This window comes from Bos indicus x Bos taurus, chromosome 10 (assembly GCF_003369695.1).
Source record: "Bos indicus x Bos taurus breed Angus x Brahman F1 hybrid chromosome 10, Bos_hybrid_MaternalHap_v2.0, whole genome shotgun sequence".
Taxonomy (NCBI): domain Eukaryota; kingdom Metazoa; phylum Chordata; class Mammalia; order Artiodactyla; family Bovidae; genus Bos; species Bos indicus x Bos taurus.
The window spans coordinates 29,687,725-29,712,496 of record NC_040085.1 but is presented as its reverse complement, the minus strand read 5'-3'; the positions used below and the strand labels follow the sequence as shown (position 1 = coordinate 29,712,496).

Here is a 24,772-nt window from a genome sequence, read left to right as displayed (position 1 = left end):
CTTGCTTACTCAATTAGAAGAAGCCACTCTGTCAGCTCTGGTAGGTTCTCCTCCCTCCCCAACCCCTTGCCCCTCCTCTGTGCCACGTGCACACATACACACGCATACACACACACACACACAAACACCTCTCTGCAACTCAGAAGAGACTATTGCTTTGCACACAGATGGAATAATGCACAGAGAGATAAATTCACTCTGTTAGAGCAAGTCCACCAAGGAAGGACACCACGCCTTCCAGGTTCCTGGCCTTTCTTGCACACACGATCCCTCCCAGAGGGAGTTAAGAGGCAAGAGAGTCAAGCAGTATGGGCTTCTCCACCAAGACCCCCACCTTACACATAAATCAGTTTCCAATCTAACCCCTCCCTAGGGGTTGAGTTACAAACCTCAGTAACCCCAGGGCGGCCTGCCTGGTAATTCCTATTATTCAGCTGTCAGCTGGTGTTTTTTAAAAACCTCCCTTCCCAGTGATCCAGTTACTAGAGTTTTAGAGCCCATTCCTTGTCTCAGAGAGAAACCCTATAGCCAGGTGAAACAATGGAGAGAGCTCGGCAGCTTTCTACGGGGAGCTGGGTTTTCTCTTCTGCTGAAAGCAGCCTCCCCTTAACTCTTTGCATTCCCTCCCCAGTCTTCTGTGCCTCCCTCTCAGGCGCCCAGCTGATGCCTTTCGGAGTAACTTGGCCTTTTTTGGGGCAAAATTTTGCTTCCCAGAGCTAGCATCAGTTAGCAGAGGAAAAAATAAGAAACAAAAAACTGGGGCAAAGAATGGTTTCAACAGAGAAAGAGGGAAAAGAGATTCTGCTGCGGATGCAAGATGCATGTGCTCTGAACCACAAGTCCAGGATTCTTCTGTTCCCAGGGTACTGCTGTTGGTAGGAGACTTGGAGCCAAGACCTCCAGCCCAGCAGGTCCTGACGCTTTGGGCTGCAGAGTCTATCCTGTGCTGGAAGGGAGAAAGGGCATGGGGAAGGGTCTGCTTTGACAGTGATGAGAAGTGGGGAGTGAGGCTTCTGACCTCCCTGACCCCTTTATCCCTGACAGTCTTTTTTTGGTTCCTCTAGCTCATAAGGCTGGGCCCCTGCTGCTTGACCTTAGAGGCTGAGAGCAAAGGAGGCCAAGTTATGGGTGTCCTTCACAGGGAGCCCAAGGGGGCAAGCTGGAAAGGCCTGGTAGAGAGGCCTGTGAAGAAATGTCACTACAGGCTATGACCCTTCTATCTTCCAACCTGCTCAGATCCACTAAAATGATCCCCTCTGCTCCTTAGCTCCACTCCCGTACAATGGCAAATTTAAAGCTTTTACAGGGTCACAGACCCCTTTGGGAAACTGTTCTAAGCTACAGAACCACCACCCCTACACAAAAATGCTTGTGTGAACCCACAAATACAATCTAGCAAGTTTCTCTCCTAATGCTGAGGAGCCCCTGGTGAGCCTGGTGAATACATGGACCCTAGGTTATAAGCTTTCTCTACCAGATTCCTTGCTTTGTGGACCCAATTCTACCTTGCAGAGCTGTGGTAAGGCAGACAGAGCTTTAGCAGCTCAAGTGGGTCAGGATGACCAATGTACCCTGGGACCTGTGTTGCCCCAGAGGACAGACTCAGACCTGGTTTGCCCTTCAGTTCTACTCTTGACCCTAAATCATGCCCTTAGGCCCAGCTGGCCCACCTGAGATATGGCCCAGGAGGAGAGCCAGTCAGAAGAGAAGGATGGACCTAAGAAGGTGTGTGTAGACCTAAGCAATGTGGTGAGGGCTCCTCAGTGCCCCGCACGGAGGCTGGTCTTGGCCTTCTCATCTGCTCACATATGGCAGGATTGCTAGGTCACCCTGACCAGCTCTGACACTCCTCTTGGCCAAGCCTCCTGGTAAAATAATATACCTCCATTTGGCTCCAGCACCTCTTTCTGGACATCTGTCAACTTATATGGGGACCAGGCTGATGGCCAAGCTTGACTCTTGCCCCTTTCCCTTTTCCCTCTTCTCCATCTTTTGGGGATAGCATTTTCCTACTCTAGCAACCACAGCCCTCATTATGCCTGGTCCACTTTCTTAGGTACCCTTTGAAGGAGTTAGGGACAGAATGAGCAGGAAAAAGAGACAAGGAGACTTTAGGCTCCACTGTGCTAAGAGTCCCAGCCCCATTTAGCTTACATTTGAGTTTACAAACTCAGAGAGAGCAGCTTGGTGGTCCCCACTGCCAGTCCCCACTGTCCCCAGGGTCAAGCCCCATCATCCCTCACCTAACCTGTTGCAGGGACTGGCTCTCTTTCACTGATTTCTGGCCTCTTCATTTATCTTCCCTAAAATCCAGGCTTGGTCAAGTCAGTCATCTTCTGTGAAATCTTTGCTGGCTGACCTATGCCTCTGGAATAAAGTGCAGATTCCTCAGCTGCCATTCCAGGGACACCTCTGTAATTTGATCTGAACCTTCCTACCCATGCTCACCCTTCCTCAGTCCAGATGTGCACCCAATGATCCTATACGTCCCCCTGCCCTTGGTCCCTTGACAAATTCTCCAGTTCAGCGCTTGATTGTATTAAAGCTAGGTCTTGGCTATTTTATCTGGTATTCCTGATTGAAAAATTGCCCCATCCTTCAAGGTCCAATTCAAAAGCCACCTCCCTAAAGCCTTCCCCAGCCTTAGCATTCTAAATGTTTCTGCATTCCCAGCAGTCATTATCCCTGGCATTACCATATTTCATGTTGCTTTCCATTATCTTCTGGTCTACTTCTCTAAGTAGGTTGTAAACTCCCTGAGGGCAGGCACCAGGTTTTTGGTACCTAGCCCAGTACCCGGCACAATGAGGGTGTTTAAGAAATGTTTGTGAACTAGCCCATAGATCCCCCTGCCGATAGTAGGTGGTCTGCAGGACACGTTGCTTTCCTTGCAGCCCTAGCACCATCTCTCAGTGCTGCCATAAGCAGGATGCGTATCAACTGCCCGAGCAGCCCTTGCATTCCTGATCTCTCCTCTCCTCAGCCAGATGTTAATTTTGTTTGACTGTCCATTCCCAGTCAAGAAGAGAGCCTGTGGGTCCCTTTGGATATGTTTGATCTGAATGTCACTCGAGATAACAGTGTCAGTCACACATGTTTTCAAGCTTCCTATAGCTTTGAGGGCTGGAGTTTGCTTCTGACCTGCCCAGCAGCCGGGAAGATGCTTTGCCACCAGGTGGCCGGGATCCACCGGCACCCGTATCTTGGGCCCTCTGGATGCTGCCAGCCTCATCATCTAAATTCTCCCCGCTTCCTTCTCTTCCTCTCCCTTTCTGGACGCGCCGAAATTATTCAGACCATACGCATGAAAGAGAAGACAAAAATCACTTTGGCGCCCCCTATCTCCCGCCTAACAGGGAGGACTAAAAGGCTCTCGAGTGCTTCCAAAGTCCGTGTTAGGAACAGAGTTTGCTTGGGCGACGGCGCTCCAATTGCGTTTCTGGCGGAGGTCGGAATTTGGCTCGGTCCCTTGCAATGTTTCCAAGGGAAGGTTAGTACAATCGTGACAGTCCCTGGCAGCCGCCCAGCCCGGGACTTCGGGCTCCACTCTCCATTGGCCAGCCATCCGTGTGACGCTCCGGAGGCGGGGCCTCATCAGCTGTTTGCGGGATGCCCCGAGCGGGCGTATTTTGGAAACAATACCGCGAGGTGCAGAGTGGCCTCCACCCGAGCCTGCCCGCCTCCTGCCGCCGCCGCCCCTGCCCGCGCCTCCCGCCGCCCGCAGCTGCCGGGTGAGCGCCTGGGCGGCCAAGGGCCGGGCGGAGTTGGATCTCACCTCCTTGGGGAAGTGGGGAGAGGATCGCGCTGCGCGTGGGGGCCCGGGAAGGGTTGGGCTGCGGGCGTCTGGAGTGACCACGGACTGGGGCACTGGGGTGTGGGAACGGGGTACCGAACCCACATGTAGGTGCGCTGCTCCACAAAGGAGTGCGGGACTAGTAGCATTTGAGTCTCTAATGACTTGGGTCCAGGTGGGCAGGGGAACCTGCGCTTCCCCGCTGAGCAGATCTGGGCGCTCTGGATCTGACATAGGGGTAGGGCAGGGAGTTGTGGGACGTCCTACATCCCTGCGGAGTCTGAAGGCTCCTCTCCTTAACAGCTGGGCTTTCCCCCCTCCTTCCCAATTGAGTTTGGGCGCCAAGCCCCCGAGTGCTCGTCACGCTGGACCCTGGCACGGAACCCTGGCATCACGACTCGGAGGCCGAGATTCTCCCCTGGAGCCACCCAGGTCTGCTGTGTGTTGTGTGAGTGCGTGTGTGTGTGTGCGTGTGTGTGTGTGCGTGTGTGTGTGTGTGTGTGTGTGTATGTGTGCGTTCCCAGATTTTAGCCCTCGAAGAGGTTCAGAATGTCTGGCTACTGCCTTCTCCTAGGAGGAGGAGGAGGAGTCTGAGTTCAGCATCCCTGTTAGAGTCCTTAAGGGCTGGGATGGCTCCAGCAGGTTTTAGGTCTCCTTGATAGGACTGCTTCTCTGGTAGTGCATTTAGGAAGTGCCCTCCTGTTGCCTGTTTGGACACCACCTCTTCAGTTCAGGGGAAGGGGAGAAGTCTCTTTACTGTATCCCAGTTTGCGCTTGATCTTGCCCAGCACCCCTCTGAAGGCTCCCACTTGCAGAAGAGCCATCTGTAGTTCCTGTGGAGAGTGGGAAGGGTCCCCCTAGGCTGGCAGACCCACACCTCTGGCTGCACCTCCAGTGAAGGCAAGGGCTGAACTTTGGGGCTTTGCTGGGAGGGGGTGGGAGAGGTGATAAGCTTCAAAGGAAAAGCCAAGACAATGACTGCTGCTTGCTATTGGCTTTGGAGGGCCCCATCTTAGGTTGGGATTGCCAGCTTGCATAGAGGAGGTGGAAGGGCAGGAGGGGAGCTCCTGCCAGGTGACTGGTAGGACAGCGCTTGGTCCTTTCTGCAGGATGCCTTGTTTCCTGGCACTGATAAACTAGTTCTCTCACACCTTTTAGGAAAACACTGTCCCAAGAGCACCACGTGCCTTTTTTTGCCATCCAAGTGGGCAGGGAAGAGGGCAGGCAGAATAGGGACCATAGATAGCTCAAGGACAGGATGGGATGGAGGGAGAGTTAAAGCAGGCGCCTTAAAGAAAGCTTGCATTTGAGAAAGCCAAGATTCTTGAATTAACTGAGTTTCCTCTAAGTACTTTACCAACCCACAGACCATTTGGCTTGTTCTTCAAGGGCAAGAGACTGGAAGACAGAATTCCCAGGGGACCTCTAATTGACTCTGGCAGTGACAAACACCATCTCTCTGTATCCTTAACCACTCAGGTGGTTGCTTTTCTGACTGCCCCAGGGACCCTGGGGGGTTCCTGGTGTATGTATAGGGGACTGACTTTGAGCACAAGAAGCTGGGTGACTGCAAGCTCATACTTCCAAGAGCCATCAAATGGAGCAAGTGGAACTTCTTTATCACCAAGAAACTCATATCAACAACCTGAGTTCAGGCAGCAAGTGAGGTCACAGAGAGAGGGCTGAATTTCACTTCCTTCTATGAGGCAGGTTGTACCCATCTCAGGTTCGGTGCTGGCAGGAATGGTAGGCTGTGGGGAAGGATTTGAAGTTGTGGAGATTAGTGACTCCACACTGAGCTGGGGGACTCTGGGCACTTTGCTGGTTGCTGGACCTCTCCTCTCGGCTAAGCTGTGGTAGACAGATAGCTCTACTCTGCTGAGAGGGCAGCTGCAATGACTAACTTGGGTTTTTCTCCCCCTCTCTCTCCCAGGACACACTCTTACCACATCGTTGAGCCTGTTTGTTGTGTTGAGCAAGCAGCGGGTGGAGACTAGAGTCTTGGGCGGGGCTTAGCAGGTTTGGAGGGAACCTGGCCGGGCTAGGATCGCTGGCTTTTGTTTTTTCTGCCCAGCCTGGAGCTCTGCTCAGACTGAGATGAGAACTTGATGGTTACTCCTCAGGCCAGCAAAGGGGTGTGTGTGTGGTGAGCACTGTGGGTACAGCCAGTCACAGCGCCCTCTGCCCTCCCACAGCCACTCACAGAGTCTAGTCTTGTTGACATTTCTCCAGGTACCCTCTGTGCTCGTAGCAGCTGACCATACTCCTGCTATGGCTGAGAGTCAGTAGCAGTCCAACTGTGTGACTGTGACCAGCCTGGGTCAGAAGAGGAGGCTGAGGGGAAGGTGGCTCCAAGTGGGCACAGGGAAGAAACATGGAGAATCCTGAAACTGCAAGGCAGCCCACATTTGGGGATGGGTTGTCACCCTTGGCAATGCTTTATCTGTAGGGTTGACTGTCATCAGTGCCTGAGCCCACTTCTCCACATAAGAAGGGGGAGCAGGAAAGAAGGAAAGGGAGGGAAGTCCTTCTAGGTAGAGCCTGGGTGGGGGCAGCCTCCCGGATGCCTGCATTGCACCCTCACAGGGGAGATGGAGCCACCCCAGTGTGTGGAGGAGCTGGAGGATGACGTATTCCAGCCCGAGGATGGGGAGCCGGGGACCCAGCCCAGGAGCTTGCTCTCTGCTGACCTGTTTGCCCAGAGCCAGCTGGACTGCCCCCTCAGCCGTCTGCAGCTCTTCCCTCTCACGCACTGCTGTGGCCCTGGGCTTCGACCCACCAGCCAGGAAGACAAGGCTACCCAGACTCTCAGCCCAGCTTCCCCGAGCCAGGGTGTCATGCTGCCTTGTGGGGTGACTGAGGAGCCCCAGCGACTCTTTTATGGTGAGTGCTCTTAGCCTCAGGACTCCTCCCTTAGAGATGGGGGAAAAGAGGGGACTTTCCCTCCCCAAACCTGCTCTTTGCTATTTCCTTCCCCAAATTGAGCAGCAGGGGCTATTGATCCCTCAACTCTTCACCTGCTGTCTTTCTGCTCATATACTGCTGCTTGCCTGTGCTCCTCAGGCCACAAGCAGGACAGATTTTGGCCTTGCCATTCTTTTCTGCTCATTTGTCCCTTTCTGGAGGGATCCTTGGGTCCATGGTGTCTCCTTGGGTTGGAAGAAGGGTACCTGGGTCTTGGCTTTTACATATTATGGCCTGTTGAGTGGCCCAGCCTTTTGTGTCGTAATAGTGATGTACCTTCCGTAAAGTGGCTAGTGTTGCCCTGGAGAAGGCTGGGGGATCTGTGACTCGCTGTTGACACTGAAGGGGAAAACCCAGCTTGTTCTGGGAGAGAAGTTTCCTGGAGGCAGAAGGTCCCCCAGCCCAGTTGTCACTTGGGACTTTCTGTGTTTGGAAGGGGAACTGGAGAAAGAGGTTGGGCCTGCCTAGGCTCATTGCCAGCAAAGGGGCTGTTTCCAAGGCCCAGTCAGATAAGACCCTTTCATTTGTGGGCTTCAGTGGTTGGTTTTATTAGCAGTTTGCCCTCCTTGGCAAAAGGGCAGGGTTAGATAGCCAGTGTTCTTCATTTAGCACAAAGCTTATGGAGGGAAGGGTGGTTCAGAGGCTATCTTGCTGGGTCTGATGGAGCGGATTGAGGAGACGCTGCAGTTATTCCCAGAAGGAGCTGCACTGTAGGACAATTCAGGCAAAGTAGTTCTGGCAGGAGTCTGAGAAGATGGATAAGGCAGGCGGGCAGGGAGGAGGGAAAGAAGGGAGCAAGCGGGCGCCCCTAGTGGCAGCTCGGTGACCAGCACTTGGTCAGTAAGGAGAGCAGGTCTAGGTGTCTGGCCTGGGGCTGGCTCCAGAGAGGAACTTGGCTAATCTGTGGCTCAGAGGCGTCTTCTCTCCCTATGTTTTTGTGCCACTGCCCAGAGCTTCAGGGCCTGAAACTAGCCTTTCTCTGCTACACTAAAAAAGTGAGGTTACTTTCTGATTTTCTTTCTCTGTCCCTTGCTCTGCTCAACTCAGGATCTCTGGAGAGCTGCCTCCAATGTTTTTCTAGAGAAGAGCTTCAGCCTGCTACTACTATATGAATAATGAATAATGAACTGTGGTCAAGCGTAGCTGGGTAAATAAGGACAGAAGGTTGGCAAGTTCAGCCACACTTATTACCTTTGCCGTGGCACTGCCAGTGAAGGGAGGGCTGAAGGAAAGCCTGGCATCAGTTTTCATACTCTTGGGCAGCAGGCAAGTCAGGCTGTCCACATTTGGCAGAGTGCCCTGAGAAAGGCAGGCTCAGTTCCTCTCCCTTCCTATACTAGAGTCTACCCTTGACCCTGGGTCTTGACCAGGGGTGGCAGGCATGGGGAAGATGGGGCAGTGGTGGAGCTTGCTGAGATGTGGGCCCTCTGTCTTTGCAGGCAATGCTGGCTACCGGCTCCCCCTTCCTGCCAGTTTCCCTGCAGGCTTGCCCCTTGGTGAGCAGCCCCCTGAAGGGCAGTGGCAACATCGAGCAGAGATACAGATTGCCCGAAAACTCCAGTGCATTGCAGACCAGTTCCATCGGCTTCATATGCAGCAAGTAGGCACCGGGTCTTGGTGGGGGGAGGTGGTGTGCATCTGCTGGGGCTGTGGGGCTGGGGCCTGCCTCAGCAACTCTTTCTGCCAGGCCCCACGTTTAAGGCCCCATGTTACCGTGATTCTCTTGAACTGGAAATCGAGAATGGGCCTGGCTGGATGAGTGCTCTTGCTCTCACCTCTGAGATCCAAGTTGTTCATCTGCCTACTTTCAGCTCAGGCCCCTGGGAAATGCTCCAATCTCTTGCGGAGAATGGCATAGCTTCTTGCAGCCTTGACTGACACACTATATCTTATTGAGTTCATCAGTGGGAGATGGTCCCTTGCAGACCTAAGGGGAAGATTTTCATGGTGCTGAGGAAAACTGGACAGTCGGAGGTACCTGGCTGCGGTGCAGTGGGAAATGGGTAACCAAGGCCTGGAGGGTCTGAGTTGGGAAAAGTGGTGGAACCGGTTGTAACCCGACACTTTCCAGCTGGGGAGGCCGCTCCTCATTGTCTCTGTCTGGAAACCAGGGTTGGGACTCTGGAGACTGTGTACCTCAGAGTCTCTCCAGACCAGTGACCGGGTGCTCGGCGGGCAGCCTGGCACCAGCCCGCCAGGGCGGGGCATCGCGTGTCAGTGGAGCTTGTGGCAGAGCCCATCAACAAAGGCGGCGGCTGGCGGGCTCGTGTGGAGGAGCCCTCTGTGCCTTGGGCTGGAGGCTGCCTGGCTCTGCAGCGGCAGTCTGGCCCGGCCCCTGGGCACTTAACTCTTCCTTCCTGGGCTGACTTTCTGGATGGCTGCCAAGGCGGGGAGAGGAGCCTGAGGCTGGATCCCTGCTAGTACAACCACCACTGAAGCAAAGTCATGCCACCTGGAAATGAACACATTCCCTGCCTCTGGGACAGTGTCCTTGCCTAGTCGGCTGTGTATGTGTATGTGTGTGTGTGTGTGTGTGTGTGTGTGTGTGTATGCGTGTCTATATCTGATTGTATATCAGGAAATCAAGAAAATAATTAATCCACCATGATTGGGCAGACCCTGAGGTTAGACGGGGAAATTCAGGTGACCAGAGGAGAGCTATTGATAATAGGTTTGACTTGAGGACCAAAACATGGCCAGCACCTGGTAGGAGGTGGGGTGGGGAGACAGAAATTGAGTTTAGGTTTCCTGAGATCCAGCCATAAGGGGTTAGTCTCTGCCAAGGTGAGCGTCTCTGCCAAGGGGTTCTGAGGGAAACGTGGGGTTAGACCTGGTCCTGGTGGGTTCCCCAGTCCCTCAGGAAGAGAGGGTGGCCCTGTGCTTAGATAATAAGGCAGCCTGGCTGCCTCCTCTGGCTCCAAGCTCCAGCCCCTATTCCCTCCTTTGATTGTTCTGTGGAAACTTGGCTTAGGGTTTTCCCTTCAGTCCACTCTGGTTCTTGATTTCTGCCTCTTGGCCTTCTTCCTACCCATTCACTTTACGCTGGCTGTGTAGGCCTGTGGTTGGCCTGAGCTCGCAGCTCCTAGCCCCAGTGCTGCAACTGATAGAGGACACAGTGGCTCTGGGTCTCCTGGACTCACCTGGGGGCCTACCTGGAAGGCAGTGTTCTGGATTCCCATTAGACCTGATCTCTCTGGGAAACAGCTGTTTCCCAGAATGTTCCACCATCCACTGGTAAGCCCTTCTAGGCTTGGGAGCAGGCTGGGAGGCCTCCTTTGCCCAGTCGAGCCCTGGCACAGGACTAGAACTCAGCCCAGGGCCATTTCTTCCCAACTCAGTCCCGCACAGGAGAAGCTGGCCCTGATGCCAAGGTCTGACCCTGCCCTTTGCTGTTTGGCATCACTGACCCCAGTGCAGAGCTGTCTCTTGGAGGGCCTGGTTCAGCTTGGGAGGAGAAGGGGCAGAGCCACAGAGTGGGAGGAGAACTAGAGGAGAGTCTCCTCAGCTCTGCACCTCCTCCACTGCTGGTTCCTGACTTCCTTGTGCCCCTCACCATCCTGCCAGCTACCTTCTCCTACCGTGCAGTGGCAGGAGGCCGGCCAATGAGGCCGAGAGCTGGTTTTCCCAAATTTTCCATCGCAAAGAGCTAGGCTTTTTGTCCGTGGGAGTCTTCTTACTTTTATCCCCCTCCTCCCCACTCACCCTGCTCACTTCCCTGGGAGCCCATCCTGTGGGAAGGACTGGGATCATGGCCATGGGCAGATGGAGTGCTGGCATGTGTAGGACCTTTTAGCAGCTAGTTTTAAGAAGTGAGTCATTTTCTGAACTTGATTACAATATAAACTAACGTCTAGATATTTCATATCCACACAAAACTGTTGTCACTCTTACATTCTTATAATTCACCTTCTTTCCCTATTCCTTCCCCTCATCTCTGCAAGCAGGACACTGAGGCACAGGGGTGGAAGTAATTTAGGTTAAGTGTTGAGGCTTCAGATACAAAGTCTGAAGGCCCAGGTTTGAATGCCAGCTACCAGCTACTGGGAAGACACTTGATCTGGCAGAGCCTATTTCCTCTTCTGTAAATTAGACCTAATATCACAGAATTTGATCATGAAGATTCAGTGAGAAAATACCTATCTGAGCTCCAGGCACACAGCAGGTATTCTTTAATGCTTGTTTCCTTTGTCTCTATAATCCCGATCATCCCCCACATTTGTTCTTGTCAGTTCACAGTGCATCTTCCAGCCCACCTGTCCAGCTAGTCCCTAAGCAGAGCTGCCTCCTGTGGGCTCCCTTCCACCCGCCCTGTTCAGAGAAATTGGCTTCTAAGCTATTCACTTATGGGCCTTGTCCTTGTACATTTCTCCTGGGGGAATGATGATCAGTCTCCATCATTATCGGTTGAGTTTAGATAACCAGGAAAGACAACTCAAGACACAGTAAGAAGGTTGAAGGAGCCCGGCCATCTCCTTTCTTCTCAGGTCTGGGATGGTGTCCCAGGGCCAGACAATGGCCCTTGGTCCCCGAATCCTGTAGGGAAGGTGAAGCTTCTGCCTTTTGTCCCTGGTTAGGGACCTCAGTTATTCTTTTTTTTGGCTACATCAGGCTTGTGGGATCTTAGTTCCCTAACCATGGATTGAACCCATGCCCTCAGCAGTGAAAGCATGGAGTCTTAATCACTGGACAGTCAGTCATTTCCAGTTATACTTTTTCTATTTGAGGGGAAGCCCTAGGAGATGTGGAGCACAGGGAAGGGTGTGATGATGGTAGTGCCTTATAGGATGGCATTATGGCAAAGTGAGTGTGTCAGCATGACCCTAAAGGCAACATGCTCCAAATTCCCCCTGGTGCTGGTTATTGCGGGCTGTAAACCCTCCCAGCATGTTTCTCGAGGAGCTTGCTGGATGGAGGTCTAGCTTGGCTACCCAGGTGATCTCTTCCGGATGGCTTCTCTGGACCAATGGGCAAGGATTGGAGACAGAAGCTGTGCTTGCTGTCAATGCTTTGGGTCTCCAAAGCAGCAAGAGAGTTGGTGGCAGAGTGAGTGGAGATAAAAAGCCTTTCCAAACCTGGTCACACACCCTTAACTTCCTCTGGCTGGGTCAGGAGTGCAAGATTCCCCTCTTTGCTCCTTTGTGAGCTTAGCTTAGCTGCAACACGTGCTCTGTGGTGGTCTGGTGACCTTAGCCTACCTTGACCTTGGCTCTGTAATGGTGCCTTGGTGTTTCTTGTCTGTCCAGCTTCTTCAGGGAACATGGCAGTACAGGTTTGCTTCCTCCCTGTGCTCAGGGGCTGCTCTGGCCCAGAGGTGAGTCCCAGCTTCTTTCCATTCCCCTTGCCGTGGTCTCCTCCAACATGAGTCAAAGAATGGAAAAAACCTGGTGTCCTCTCCCCTTAGGAAAGTCTCCTGTCCCAATGGCACCATCTTGAACTTTGTAGTATATTTCTGGGCAGTGTTAAGAAGCCAAGAATCATTAAAAAAAAAAAAAAGTGGCTTCTGGAGACCATTGAGTGAGTAAAGCTACAGGAGAATTGAAATTCTTGTTGGAAATGGCTTTTTCACTTGGATCAGGAGTGGCTCCATTCAGAAGAGTCAGATTTGGAAATTCCCTGAATAGTAATTAGACTTTATGGAAAATGAGATCTGAGAAAAATTTCAGCCACTCAGTGGAAACCATCTTTAGTTGTAAGGTCAGAGAAAGGATCCTGGAATTAGACGCAAAGTCTGGTTCAAATCCCAGCTCTGTCCCTTATGAGTCCTGTGTTCATAGGCAAATCATGTAACTGACTTATCTGAGCCTCAGTTTCTCATACACACCTTGCAGAGTTGTGAAAGCCCTTTGGAAATTGTAATATGTTTAACTATTAATTCCCTGGTGGCTCAGTAGTAAAGAATCTTTCCACAATGCAGAAGACCCGGGTTCGATCCCTGGGTCGGGAAGGTCCTCTGGAGAAGGGAATGGCAACCCACTCCAGTATTCTTGCCTGGAGAATCCCATGGACAGAGGAGCTTGGTGAGCTACAGTCCAGGGGGTCGCAAAGAGTCAGCCACGACTGAGCGACTAACACACAATAACTATTAATGCCTAGACAATTTAACACTTTCGAAAATGGGTTTTAGGATTTTGTTTCGACCTGGTTTTGGAGTTCTTGGGGAGCTCTTTTGGAAGTTGTACCTGAGCTGGTGTTTTCTTGGTTTATTAACTAGTGGCTTCTCTGCCAGCAGCCTGGATCTTTTGTTCAGGGAGCCCCTCACTGCTTCCTGACCCTTTAGGATGCTGTCCTTGTTGGTGAGTAGTTTTCTGGAGTTCAGACTATGCCTAATAAAGTTGTTCAGGCTCTAGATGGGGAAGCCCGGGGCAGGAGCCCCAGAGATTCTCTCTAGGGTAAGAAGGGTCCCTAGGAGCCAGCCCCAGAGTGGGAGGTGCCCCTCGGACAGTGCCTGGGGAAGAGTGAGCCTGGGGGAGGAGCTGTGGAGAGTGCTGTGCGTGAGAGCCAGTGCTGGGGCTTGGGGGCCCTGTGTTTGCTCTGTGGCTGGCTCTGTTTATATCGCTCGCTATATTTAGCTTCTGAGTCATCAGCGTGGCTGACTAGAGCCGAGTTCCCCACACAACTCTGCACCTGACTACTCTCTCTTCCAGGAGAAGGGCCTTGTAGTTCCGGACAGTCCATTCCCTCCCCACCAAGGCAAGCCATGGGGATGGGGTTGGCTTTGGGTTTTTTTTTTTTCTTCCCGCCCTGGGGCAGGGAGGGTGATGAGAGGGAGGGATTTGGAGGAGGCATTAGAAAAGAAGGACAAAGAAAAAAGTCTGGTTTGCCTTTTGATCTGTGTCTAGCAACCAAGAGGGCATGTTCTATGACCAGTACAGAAACAGCCAGTGTGTGGGGTGAGGAGAAAAGTCTGGCCTTCGGTGCTTGGCTTGACCGTCCTGTCCAGGGAGTGGCCCCGGGCGGGATGAGAACAGTCAGCTGCAAAGGCCTCAGGTCGGGAGGTAGAGCCTTGGGGGTTCCTTCTCCCCCTCCTTGTAGATCCACAACGGACCTGCTCCCTCCTCACTCCTCTCTCTCCCTCACTTTTTAAAAATAATTATTTATTTTTTAACTGGAGTATAGTTGCTTTACAACGTGGTGTTAGTTCTGCTGTATAACAATGTGAATCAGCCATATGTGTCTCCCTCTCTTGTGACCAGAGCACACATACCCCTCTTCCTCTCTGAGTTCCTAAGAAGCTGCTCAGTAGTTTGAAGGAGCTGTTCTCAGACTGGGGGAGACAGAGCCATCCCTAGGGGCAGCTGGGTCAGGGCCTCAGTACTTCCTGTCTCCAGGCCACAGAGGGGCAACCCAAGGCTCTGGGGCATGGGTGGCAAGCACAGCCCGATCCCCCACCCCCAGGGACTGAAGCCGGTGGCCTCCACTTATGTTAGAGGAAGCCCTCCTATCTTGGACTGAGCTGGGCCCAGGCTGCCCTTCTGGGAGAAGCAACTGATGTTGCCATGGTGGTGACTGATAGCTCCAACGTCCGTTAGTGCTGCTGGCTCGGCTGAGGAAGCTCTTGGCGAGAATATTTTTCCTTTTCCGTTTTGCCACGTTGCTTGTTCCTTGGTATCTGGGTCAAAAGCAATTTGGGACAGTAGGCCCACAGGGCCCATTGGGCTGCCCCGGGGGTCTCAGAATTCCTTGCCCAGCTTGGCAGCCTGGAATTCTGAACCCAGCTGCCTCCGGCTGCCATGGCCCATCTCAGAGTGAGAAGTCAGGGATTCCCCCAGGACTTCATGAGCCTGCCTAGAAGATAGTGCTCCTGGGGCAGGTGCTCTGAGCTGAGGGTGTCGAGGGAATTGCTCCACAAAGTCGAGTCTGGACCAGGTTTCCCTTGTCCTCACCAGAGATTGGGGAGCTGCTCCAGGTAGCCACTGGCCCAATGCTTTACAGATATTTTTCTCATTTAAGCATCACAGCAACCTTGTACTTCAACACCTCATTACCCCCATTTTATTGGAAGCCAGGGCTCCGAGAAGTGGGGTAACATGCCCATGTGACACTGTTGATCCTAAAACCACGGTCTTCCCATCACCCATCCCTGCTCCTCAGCAGGTGCAGCCCAGAAGGTGAGAATCTGATGGAGGTCCCACTCTCCACCCTGGCTCAGCTTTGCCTCCTGTGAAACTGAGTTCTTGCTTTTCTCCCCTTCAGACTGTAAAATAATTGAAGACAAGGCTTACAGCTTGCTTATCTTTGTGTCCTTCGTAACTCTTAGCTCAGTTGGGTACCTGATAAAAGTTTGCTGAATCAAACAGAAACATCTTCCCGACTTCTTGTATGTGGAATTTTCCTGAAGTCTTCCTTAGCTCTGTATTCCCATTGTCAACAGCAAGGCTTTGTGGTTCAGCCTCACCATGGTCAGTTTAGAGTTGATGGGGAAAGGAAAGAGGTGCAGTAGGAAAACGACATTTTATAGAGAGTGTATTGCCCTATATTTTAAAAGAAACTGAGCATGGTTTCAGAGAAACATCTGAAGTTAACATTTCAGACCAGTTTTAGCTTTATTTCTGTTTGATCTTCAGTTAGCTCTGCCTCTGAAAGGTTTATCGTCTTTCTAGTCCACAGCATCCTTACTGAATAGTTAATGATCTGGAAACAATTTCTTTAAACATACTGGGGCGGGGGGCAGTTAGGTGGTGATTCTCTTTGAACAGTTAATATCATTTTCATAATGTGAATAAATACACTGTAATATTTTACTGAAAGAACACAGCTCTGGAGTCAGGGATCTGAATCACCCCCTCCCAACTAACTTTAGGGATAACTTTTCTAAGCCTTTGCTTTCCCATCTGTAAAATGGGATTGAAAATAATATCTGCCCTTCCTATGGCCCAGATTTTTGTGAGGAGCAAAAGAGACGATAAGAAAGCATCCTAGGTATGAGATTGTTATAAACTGATCTGTTTGGTCAATTTGCATTTTGTGTGTTTGGTTCTTCGAAATCAGGGCTACAATGTAGCTTTGCTCTTTACCCAAATTCTCTGAGGGTGAACTAGCTCTTGCTGGAGCATCTGGTATACCGGTGACACACGGAGTCCCCAGAGGGTGTGAACTGGATACGGGAGAGACAGAGGGAGATTCTTATCAGGGGAGAGCAGGGAACACTCTTTGTGCTTAGAGCAGAGGCGATGTGGGATGAAACTGAGTTCGATATGTGTAATACAACCTTGTCAGACACTGCAGCCAGCTCTTAAAAAAAATAAAAAAGCCTTTAATAGTTGGGCCTCTCTCTAGGCAAGAGGCTGATCCTATCACTTCAGGTACATCTTCAGACCTGGCCAGACATCAGTTGTTCCTGGCTTCAGACAAGCAGGTTATCTTGGAATGCTGGCTTTTCTGTAGTCAGGGCAGTGTGCTTGTTGAATACCTACTGTGTGCCCTACGTGTTCCCCATCATCCAGGAGGAATGACTGGGTATTCAGTCACAGTGCCTTGCACACAGTGGGAATGACTCCAACACTTGTCAGCTGACTGCCTTCATCCCCCGACCACAGAAGGAAAGCGGGGCTGAAAAGAGAACCGCGGGTCTGTCATCCTGGTTGTGCTTTCTTAACTGAAGAGAGCATTTTTATCCACCATGTGAGGACCCCTTTCTTTGGGGCATTCACCTCGATTCTTGCCTTCCGCGCCTTGGTCCTACCTTTTGGACCAAATTTGAGAGCTCTGGTGTACAGTTAAATTCCCATCAGCTTCTCATCTTCTGAGCCCGTCTTCTACCCCTGAGGATACCCTGGCTGTGCATTCTGGGAACCCCCATTCTTTGTAGATTCCCAAACTTGAGGGGTCCCAAGCAGCTTGGGAGAGCTGAGCCTTGTGCCAGGGGTCAGCACTCTCTGATCTCAGGTGATGAGTCAGGGGCCAAGCGCACTTTTTCCTGGTTCCCCTTTCCTTCTCCCTTTCTCCTGGACACCCTCTCCTGGAAGCATCCATGTGCTCTGATGTTCAGTGTCTTGTGTACCTCATCCGGTTCAGTGAATGTTGATTGCCTTTTTTCTTACTCTTTCTCTCCCTGGCCTCCCTTCAAGTCCTTTTTCTTTCCTTTCTAGTAATGTCCTTTTTAAAAAATTAAAAAAAAACATTTTGTTTATCATTGTTCTTCATAATCAAGGCATTCTGGTTCTCTTACTGTGTGGCAATTTGATGTCCTTTCAGAAAAGGGCCTTCTGGAACTTACCCTGTGGCAGGAGAAGGCTGGGTGGGGTATGTGTGGCATTGTTCATGCTCACAGAAAGGGTTGCTGGGGCAGTAGATGGTTTCCCAGGCCCTGGTCTTGCTGTGTCTTATGGCTGCCGAGGCAGCCAGCTTGACCCTATACTAGGCAGCTTGTTCTCCAAGCCTACCTAGACCCTCCACCAGGCTGGATTTAGTTGTTGGAGCTCTGAGTTATAATCCTGAAGGTGATTGTGGGTGACAAACTCCGAATCACCAAGCTTTACAGTTGGAAATCACCTCAGTGGTTTCTAAATGCCTGTGTGGCCTGGCTGCCTTAGAAGCACCTGGGCAGGATTAACCTCCAGCTTCGCCAAGTCATTACTTTGGTGGGAGGAGATTGAAAGAGACTAAAGAAAATACCAAATCATGAAATGTTTTCTTCTAGGCTATAGGATCATGAGTGATTTTATTTTTTCCTTTCTAATTTCTTGTATTCCAGTTTTTCTACAGTTAAGATGTATTATTATTATTATTTTTTAAGATGTATTATTTTTATAACTAAAATAGACAATAGATGTTACTTCTGATTTCAAAAAATGTCACTCAGGGGAGCATTTCAATATACAAATTCTTGGGCCCTTCCCTGAAGATTCTGCCCCAGTTGTTCTGGGTGGGACTTGAGGACTCTGTATTTACAATAGCACCTCAGTGGATTCTGTGACACAGCAGGTATGGGAACCACTAATACCATACCTCCACTTCACCTATGAGGAGAGGGAAGACTCAGGCTGGCTGGTGAGAGACCCCAGCCTCCCAGGTCCTCTGATTCCTGGCCCCGGGATGCTACCCACTGCCTAGAGCGCCTCCTTCCTGATTCAGGAGCCCCGAGGCCTGTCCCAGGCAGAGGCACAGAACCTAGGTCCTTCCTAAGGCTGGTCCCTTGTGGACCTAGGCCAGTCTGTGTCTCCCAGCAACGTCTCCACCTTCCAGTCTAATACCACTGTCTTTTGGGTCCTAGAACCTGCCGTCAGAGAAGGCAATGGCACCCCACTCCAGTACTCCTGCCTGGAAAATCCCACGGACAGAGGAGCTTGGAAGGCTTCAGTCCGTGGGGTCGCTGAGGGTTGGACACGACTGAGCGACTTTACTTTCACTTTTCACTTTCATGCATTGGAGAAGGACATGGCAACCCACTCCAGTTTTCTTGCCTGGAGAATCCCAGGGACGGGGGAGCCTGGTGGGCTGCCATCTATGGGGTTACACAGAGTCGGACATGACTGAAGTGACTTAGCAGCAGCAGAACCCGCCATGATTAGAGTGAGGATTCTTTCTTGCCTATCCACAAAGATTGCGGGCCCAGAGAGTTACCCAGAGTGGTAAGTGGCCCCCATTAGGGGAATGTGGGGAGAGATTGAGGCCTACAGAGATGGGATTGGTTCAGGCCCCAAATTGTAGAGCTGTGATCTCCTTCCTTGGCCCTTGAGCTGTTTTGAGATGATTTAGAGAAAAGGAAGATGGAGGGCCTGCTCTGGTATAAAGAAGGGTATGTGGTGGCACTTGGAGCACAGTGGTAATGAGTAAGGACATTGCTCTAGGGCCAGGTGATCTGGATTTTACCCAGACCCTGCTCCTTACTAGCTATGTGGCCATCCCTGCTACTTACTAGCTCTGTGGCCAAGTTTCCTAACTCTTTGAATGATCTCATCTGTAAAATGGGCATGATAATATATACATGTGTCATAGGGTTGTTGAGAGGATCAAAGGAGCTTAATGTGTGTAGAGCAGTTCTTCTTATACTCTAATATGTCTTAAAGTCACCTGGAGATCTTGTAACAAATTCAATAGACTTTAAAAATAGCCCATATAAAAAAAAAAATCTTAAAAAAAAAGCATTGTGATTCAGTGTGTCTACGTTTCTTATAAGCTCCCAGCTGATGCTGAAGCTGCTCGTCTGTGGACCACACTTTGAGAACCAAGGACATAAACCAGAACCTGACACACTCAGTTTACCATGACTGTTTGGATCGTGGTTGTTATTGTTACTTGGCTTTTTCAAAGAGGCACCTGAGGAGCCTCTAAATTCCAGCAGACTGGCCTCCCTAGAGACCAGTCTTTTCCTGGATTTTCCTCCTATTCCACCCATGACCTTTGCACCTGTCCTGGGTAGCAGCTGGAGAGGGGAGACAGGAGGAGGGGGTGCTCTGTCCAGCTGCTGCAGGCAGGCCTGAGTCTTCAGGTTTGCAGCTGAGTCCGTTTTCACGCTGCTTTACTCTAACCAGATTTTGTTAAGCCTGGTGTGTTTCCTCTTTTTACTCGTCTTTGTTTACAAAACACAAGGAAGCCATCAGTCTCTCCAGTCGCAGTCTGCCAGGCCTCCTCTGTGGCACACCCTGACTTCCCTCCCCTTCCTAGCAGGATCCGTGCCTCCAGCTTTCTGGGTTTTCCAGTCTCCCCTTCTGCAGGGAAAAGAGCAATGCTATTGCTACAGATGTGGGGACACAGATACAGGACAGGGCCCTGAAGTCAGCCTCAGTTGACATCTCACCTCTCCTCTCTCTCTGTGGCCTCAGGCAGGATGACAGGGAACCCAGCAACCTGCCCAGTTGCCTGGGGACAGGTCAGGGGGTCAGGGCCTGACCTTCCTGGGAAGCTCTGGGAATCCAGGAGCTCTGGGGGCTCACTTTCCAACTCTGCCACTGACTTACTCTAGCCTCTGCTCAGCTGACTGGGAGTTGCCTGGTGGGGGCCGGGGCTGTGGTTAAAGACTGCAGGGGCTCCAGCTCCCCCTACACTCGCACACCTCACATAAATGTGATTGCTGCCCAGGCCGCTGCAGCAGTCCAAGTCCAGCCTCTGTGTTGGCTCTTTTTTTTGCACACTAGATTTTTATTCCCCTGTCCACTGAGAACCCCGTGGAGAGGGCCCCAGCCTCGTCCTCCTGCCCTGGCAGATAAAGAGAGAACAAAGACCGCCTCTCCCAGCACCCCTTAGTCCCCTCCGGGCCTCTGCCAATACCTGTGTGGGTGGGGCACCAGCCACAGTCCCGTGAGTCACTGACCCCTGACCTTTGCCCCAAGCTTCCCTGCCTGACAGTAGGACCTGGGATAACCTCCAGAGAGTAGTGTGCATTCTTTGTTTTTGTTTTGTTTTCAAGTATGTTCTTGCTTAACGTTTAATTGGCTCCAGTCAGTAGGAAAGCGCTCCAAGAGGGATTATTTATGGCTTACTGTCAAGAGCGGCTATAAAAAGGGCAGCGCGGAGCTGAAGATGCTGGGAAGGGAGAGAGGGCAGGCGCCCAAGTGTGTGTGTGTGTGTGTCTGTGTGTGTGTCTGTGTGTGTGTCTGTGTGTGTGCGTGTTTGCACTGGATGAAATCAGATTTTTGCTGCCTCAGCAGTGTGGTTTAAATGGAAGATTAACCCTTTGACCTTCACAGTGTCAAATCACTTGCAGATGGAGGCTCCCCCACCCCTTTCCCCCTTGTTCTCTGTGTTACTTTGGAGTTGGGGGAGAGAGGGGGGCACTTCTTCTCTTTCTTTCTGAAGAAAGTTTGTTGTTGGTGCAGCTGAGGTTTGAGGGGCTCAGGAGCCAATCTGATTAAAAGCAGCACTTGGCTAAACTCTGGAAAATCCTGCAAGCAGGGGAAAAAGTTTAATCCTCTTGTGCACAGTGCATAAAGAGCCTGGTCTTTTCTTTTTAATGTTCACACTGCAATTGTATATGGAGAACGCTGCTATCTCCCCCTCGTCGCCACTTCTCTCATCACTCCCCCAAATCCCCCATGCCCCCGAGTTTGTTGTCCTGATGGGATTAAGGTGCTGCCCTGGGACATGTGGATCTGAACTTTTGCATTGGAAATGATAAGCTGTTGTCTAAGGTTGCATTTAAGAGTTACATTGTCTTTTTTTTTTTTTCTTTTAGTACCAGCAGAACCGAAATCGCATGTGGTGGCAGATCCTCCTCTTCCTACACAACGTGGCTTTGAATGGAGATGAGAACAGGAACGGGGCAGGCCCCAGGTGAGGCTGGGCTGCCCCCTTCGCACGGGCACCATGGAAGGACACCGGCGAGGACTGACACTGCGTCTTGTGAAGTTGTTGTTTTGTGTTTTTATTTTAAAAATTTCTCTGTGTACATAAGACATACCCAAGCAGGACCTCTTTCCCCGTTCAGGGCCTCGACCAGGAGTGGGGGCCTTTGTCAAACACTGTTGAAGTAGAGGCTGGTGTGTCTGTGACGTGGAACCTCCTAAGGGCTCGGATGAGTAGATCCTCTGTCATCGGTTGTTGAAGACGACCAGGTAGTGATCTCCCATGAGAGGACTGTAGTTTTCCCACAGGAACTTAAGAAATAGGAGGCTGGATTAGACTTGTGGTTCCACCAAAGCTATCAGCCTTCCACCGTGAATGGAGCCCCTATCCGACGAGTCACACTGCTTTAACCCCCGCCCAGGGCCTCAGCCAGGGGCTTTCCAGCTGTGCATGGCAACTTCACTAGGTCGGTCAGCCAGCTCCATGTCTGGGCTCTCACTGGGCCCAGCCATCGCCCACCCCATGGGCTCAGGGATTCTTGCCCAGCCCCTGTCATCTCCAGCAGACCTCAGGGAGGGTTGGGTTTCTCCATGGACCCTCAAAAAGTGCCGCAAAAATGAACCAAACTTCTGGGTAGGCCTCACATCTGCCTTTGTCCCACTTGGAAGCCCAGGATTGGTCCTGAGGTGCAGAACCACTGCCCACTCTGGCTGCCCGGGACTGGCTGGGTGTCAACCATGGAGGAGCCAAATAGCCAGTCAACGTGGTGTAGCCAGCAGCTTGTGCCTTTGTCAGGTTTTCTTTTGAAAGAGCCAGCCAACAGACTGCGTCCCACCCCCAACAGCAGCACTCTAGGGCCGGAAGAGACAGGACCGGACTGTGGAGGTGCCGGGAAACCAGGCGGCCATCCCACCCATAAGAGTAAGCCCTAGAGGAACCCAGACCCCTTGGTTTCCTTGGAAACCAGTTACCTCCTCCTTTTTATCCCCATTCCTTTCTCACACCTAGTGGGATCCAGGAAGAAGCCAGCACAGTGGCTTTGTCAGCTGAAATGTGTCTTTTAAAGTAACAGACAGTGATTAGAGTGAGGAACTGTCAAAGCTGGGTGCACATTTCCCGTCTTCCTTCAGCTTCCAGCCAGGCCAGAAAGGCAAGCTCTGGAACTCAGCAGGATCACCGCTGCCTCTGAACTCTTTCTTTTCTCTCCCTGCTGTGGCACTAATGGAGAGAATTTAAAGCAGCCTGCCTGGCAGCTCTGAGACCAGACACGGGGAATCTGAAAAAGATGCAGGGAATCTGTTAACCAGACACCTAGAAATTAAATTATCATTTCTGCATATGTGAGAGGTTAACATTGGTGCTAACGGTGAAGCAAGGCCCGAAGAAAAGATGGCTTCCCTGGGCTGAGAAGGCCCCAGGGCTACCCAAGGAAACTGGAGGAGTCCAGAGCAGACTCTCATATCTGAAAAAGTCCCAGCTCCTCTGATTGTGCAGAGAGCAAGTCTTCATTCCCATTGAAGGACACACTGATCTGGATGTACGGTCAGGCAGGTTGTTCACTGCACAAGGGCACCGGCAGAGGAAGGTGATGGAAGCTAGACTCCAGCCCACCCTCTGCTCACTAAGTCGTATGCCCTAGTGTTGGGCTGTGTCCACTTACAGGAAGGATGCCTTTCCTAATTTGCACAGAGGTACCCTATGAGCTATCAATAGCTTGAAGAAGGACTTCAAACTGTGCATCAGCCTTGGTTTTGTTCTGCTTGGATATTCTAGAGGTATTACCTACCTATTCTTGGTCAGAATTGTATTCTCAGGGTGTGTACCATGGTTTGTCTGCTAAGAAGATAGGTTCCTTCTTGGGAACAGGCATGGAGACTGGTGCTGGGATAGGCTGACCATTGTGAAGTCCAGCCTTCCCTGTGGGTCTTCGCACCATTTTTTTGAATTGCATGGGACATGTGTTATTTTTCCCTCTCCTGGACCAAGGCTGTGACTGGCAGGGTGCTGGTATACCTCAAGTGGCATGCATAAGAAAACAGGATTATTTTTACCAGCCACTTTTACCCCCTCTTAGCAGACTTTCCGTGTGAGCTGAGTGAGAGTGCAAATAAATGGTCCAGGCCTTGGTGCCTAGGCAAAGTCATCAGCCTCAGAGACCTTGCTGGGCTGAGCAGGATGTCTAGTGGCCTTTCCTGAGAACTGAGCCCGCAGTCTGAGAAGCTCAGTTGAACATTGCACCTGGGGCTGGGTAGAGGGTCGGTCTGACTGCACTGTCTCCATATTCTATGAAGCCAGGAACTAATTCACTATCCTAAGCAAGCCAGGACCAAATGTGAAACTCCCCTCCTTCCCCTCCCGCCAGAACCCAGCAGGTAGAATAGTCCCAGGAGGAAGAGGTTCCTCCTGGCTGGCTGTTTTTAATTGGTGTAGTGATCTAGACTGGCCTCTTCCCCCTCTGCCTGGTGACTTGGTCTGAACATTCCTCAAGTTCAACCTCAGGAGACCCGTCCCTCCCCTGGGCTCCCTCTCCCCAGCCATGACCCCCAGGAGCTTGGCTGTCTCCAGTTAGGGGGTGGAGAATCAGTTAGAGGGAGGGAGAGTCTGACCTGGCTCCTGACCTGTAACCAACAGAAGACTTGTGGAGCTTTTGTGGTTAGCTGAGGGTAGGGTTCGGGAGAGGGACTGGAAACTCTTCCCTGGTAGGAATTGCCCTGGAGGGAAGGGAAGCCTGATGTTCAGGGTCAAAACAACTCTTCTCATTAAGAACCCCAGAGTAGGGGCTTCTGGAAGGTGGTAGAACTAGGGAGGGAACCCCCTCAGGCCAGCTGTCTCACTCACTCAGACAGTTGCAGGACTCAGCTGGGCCTCCTCTATCTTTGCCTGCTTCAAAGCCTGGACCGGTTTTGAAGAGGCTGCCCCTGGGGCCTTTTCTTGCTCAGTCCAAGGATCACCTCCCTCAAGCCCCCAGAGCAAGGGGCTTATGTGATAGGCATGTCCTGAAGGCTCAGAGGGGCCCAGCTGACTTGTCTGTCTGTCTCCAGTGGCCCAGCCTCAGCCAAGGATGGGCTGGACATGGCAAGGAGGGACATAGTCCAGCCAGGGCCTCCTCCACTTGGGGGCTGGGGAGCCACTGTGAGTGTCCTGGTTAGCACGCAGAGAGTTCTGATGAAGTGGAGTGGGGCAAGTGAGGGATAGCAGAAGCAGGCACATCGGCTCTGTGGGGGCTTCTGCACATTGGTGCTGCAGGGTCCCTCTGTGTGTGGGTGGGGACACCTTAGTGATAGACTACTCAGGCTGACTCCTTAACTCATTAGCCTGTGAAGCCTCCTGGGAACACTGAGCAGTGGGTGTCCAAGGCTGGTGGGCACTTTGAGCCTTGAGGGAACAGCAGAGCAAGCCATATGCTTCATAGATGTGTCAGCCTCTTGGGCTGAAGGTGCTTGGAGCTCTGCAGGCTCCTAGTCCGTGCTGCCCTTCTCTCTGCACAGCAGACCAGCACCTCTCCCTGCTTTGTGAGCATCGCCCAGCAGGTTGCTCCATCCCTGGGTCCACAAGGGCTGTGGGGGGAGACCTAGTGAGAATGTAGCATTTTGTCCCTCCCAGGTTAGCTGACCTGGGTTCACTGTGCTCTGCCTCTGGGAGAGAGACAAGAGAAGAGAGGGAGGGGATGGGAACTCATTGTTTCTAAACCTGTACAGAATATTTGGCTGTGTGTTCTTCCCGTGCATATATGTGTATATATCTTTGCCTCCATCAATTGGTACAGTTTTTAATAAAACCATTTAAAGCAAA

The 24,772-nt window shown here is 51.7% G+C and overlaps 1 protein-coding gene across 3 annotated transcripts; it reads left to right on the top strand.

Annotated features, from left to right (window-relative positions):
* Nucleotides 1–3,609: 3,609 nt before the first annotated feature.
* Nucleotides 3,610–24,772, top strand: BMF (Bcl2 modifying factor). Of its 3 annotated transcripts, XM_027553508.1 has the most exons (6): nucleotides 3,610–3,731; nucleotides 4,097–4,225; nucleotides 5,727–5,812; nucleotides 6,380–6,676; nucleotides 8,197–8,357; nucleotides 20,871–24,772. In XM_027553508.1, the coding sequence occupies exons 4-6, from the start codon at nucleotides 6,385–6,387 to the stop codon at nucleotides 20,970–20,972; spliced, it is 555 nt and encodes a 184-aa protein (XP_027409309.1). In that variant the 5' UTR covers nucleotides 3,610–3,731; nucleotides 4,097–4,225; nucleotides 5,727–5,812; nucleotides 6,380–6,384; the 3' UTR covers nucleotides 20,973–24,772. The 3 variants fall into 3 exon arrangements, with proteins under 3 accessions (XP_027409309.1, XP_027409307.1, XP_027409308.1); XM_027553506.1 differs by lacking the exon at nucleotides 5,727–5,812 and having other exon boundaries at nucleotides 3,611–3,731; XM_027553507.1 differs by lacking the exons at nucleotides 3,610–3,731; nucleotides 5,727–5,812 and having other exon boundaries at nucleotides 3,775–4,225.

Bases quoted from the DNA above. Each gene is read 5' to 3' on its own strand.
- BMF (XM_027553508.1), top strand. From the start codon at position 6,385: ATGGAGCCACCCCAGTGTGTGGAGGAGCTGGAGGATGACGTATTCCAG. The intron at 6,677-8,196 runs GTGAGTGCTCTT...CTGTCTTTGCAG, and splicing joins GCCCCAGCGACTCTTTTATG to GCAATGCTGGCTACCGGCTC. The intron at 8,358-20,870 runs GTAGGCACCGGG...TTTTTCTTTTAG, and splicing joins ATCGGCTTCATATGCAGCAA to TACCAGCAGAACCGAAATCG.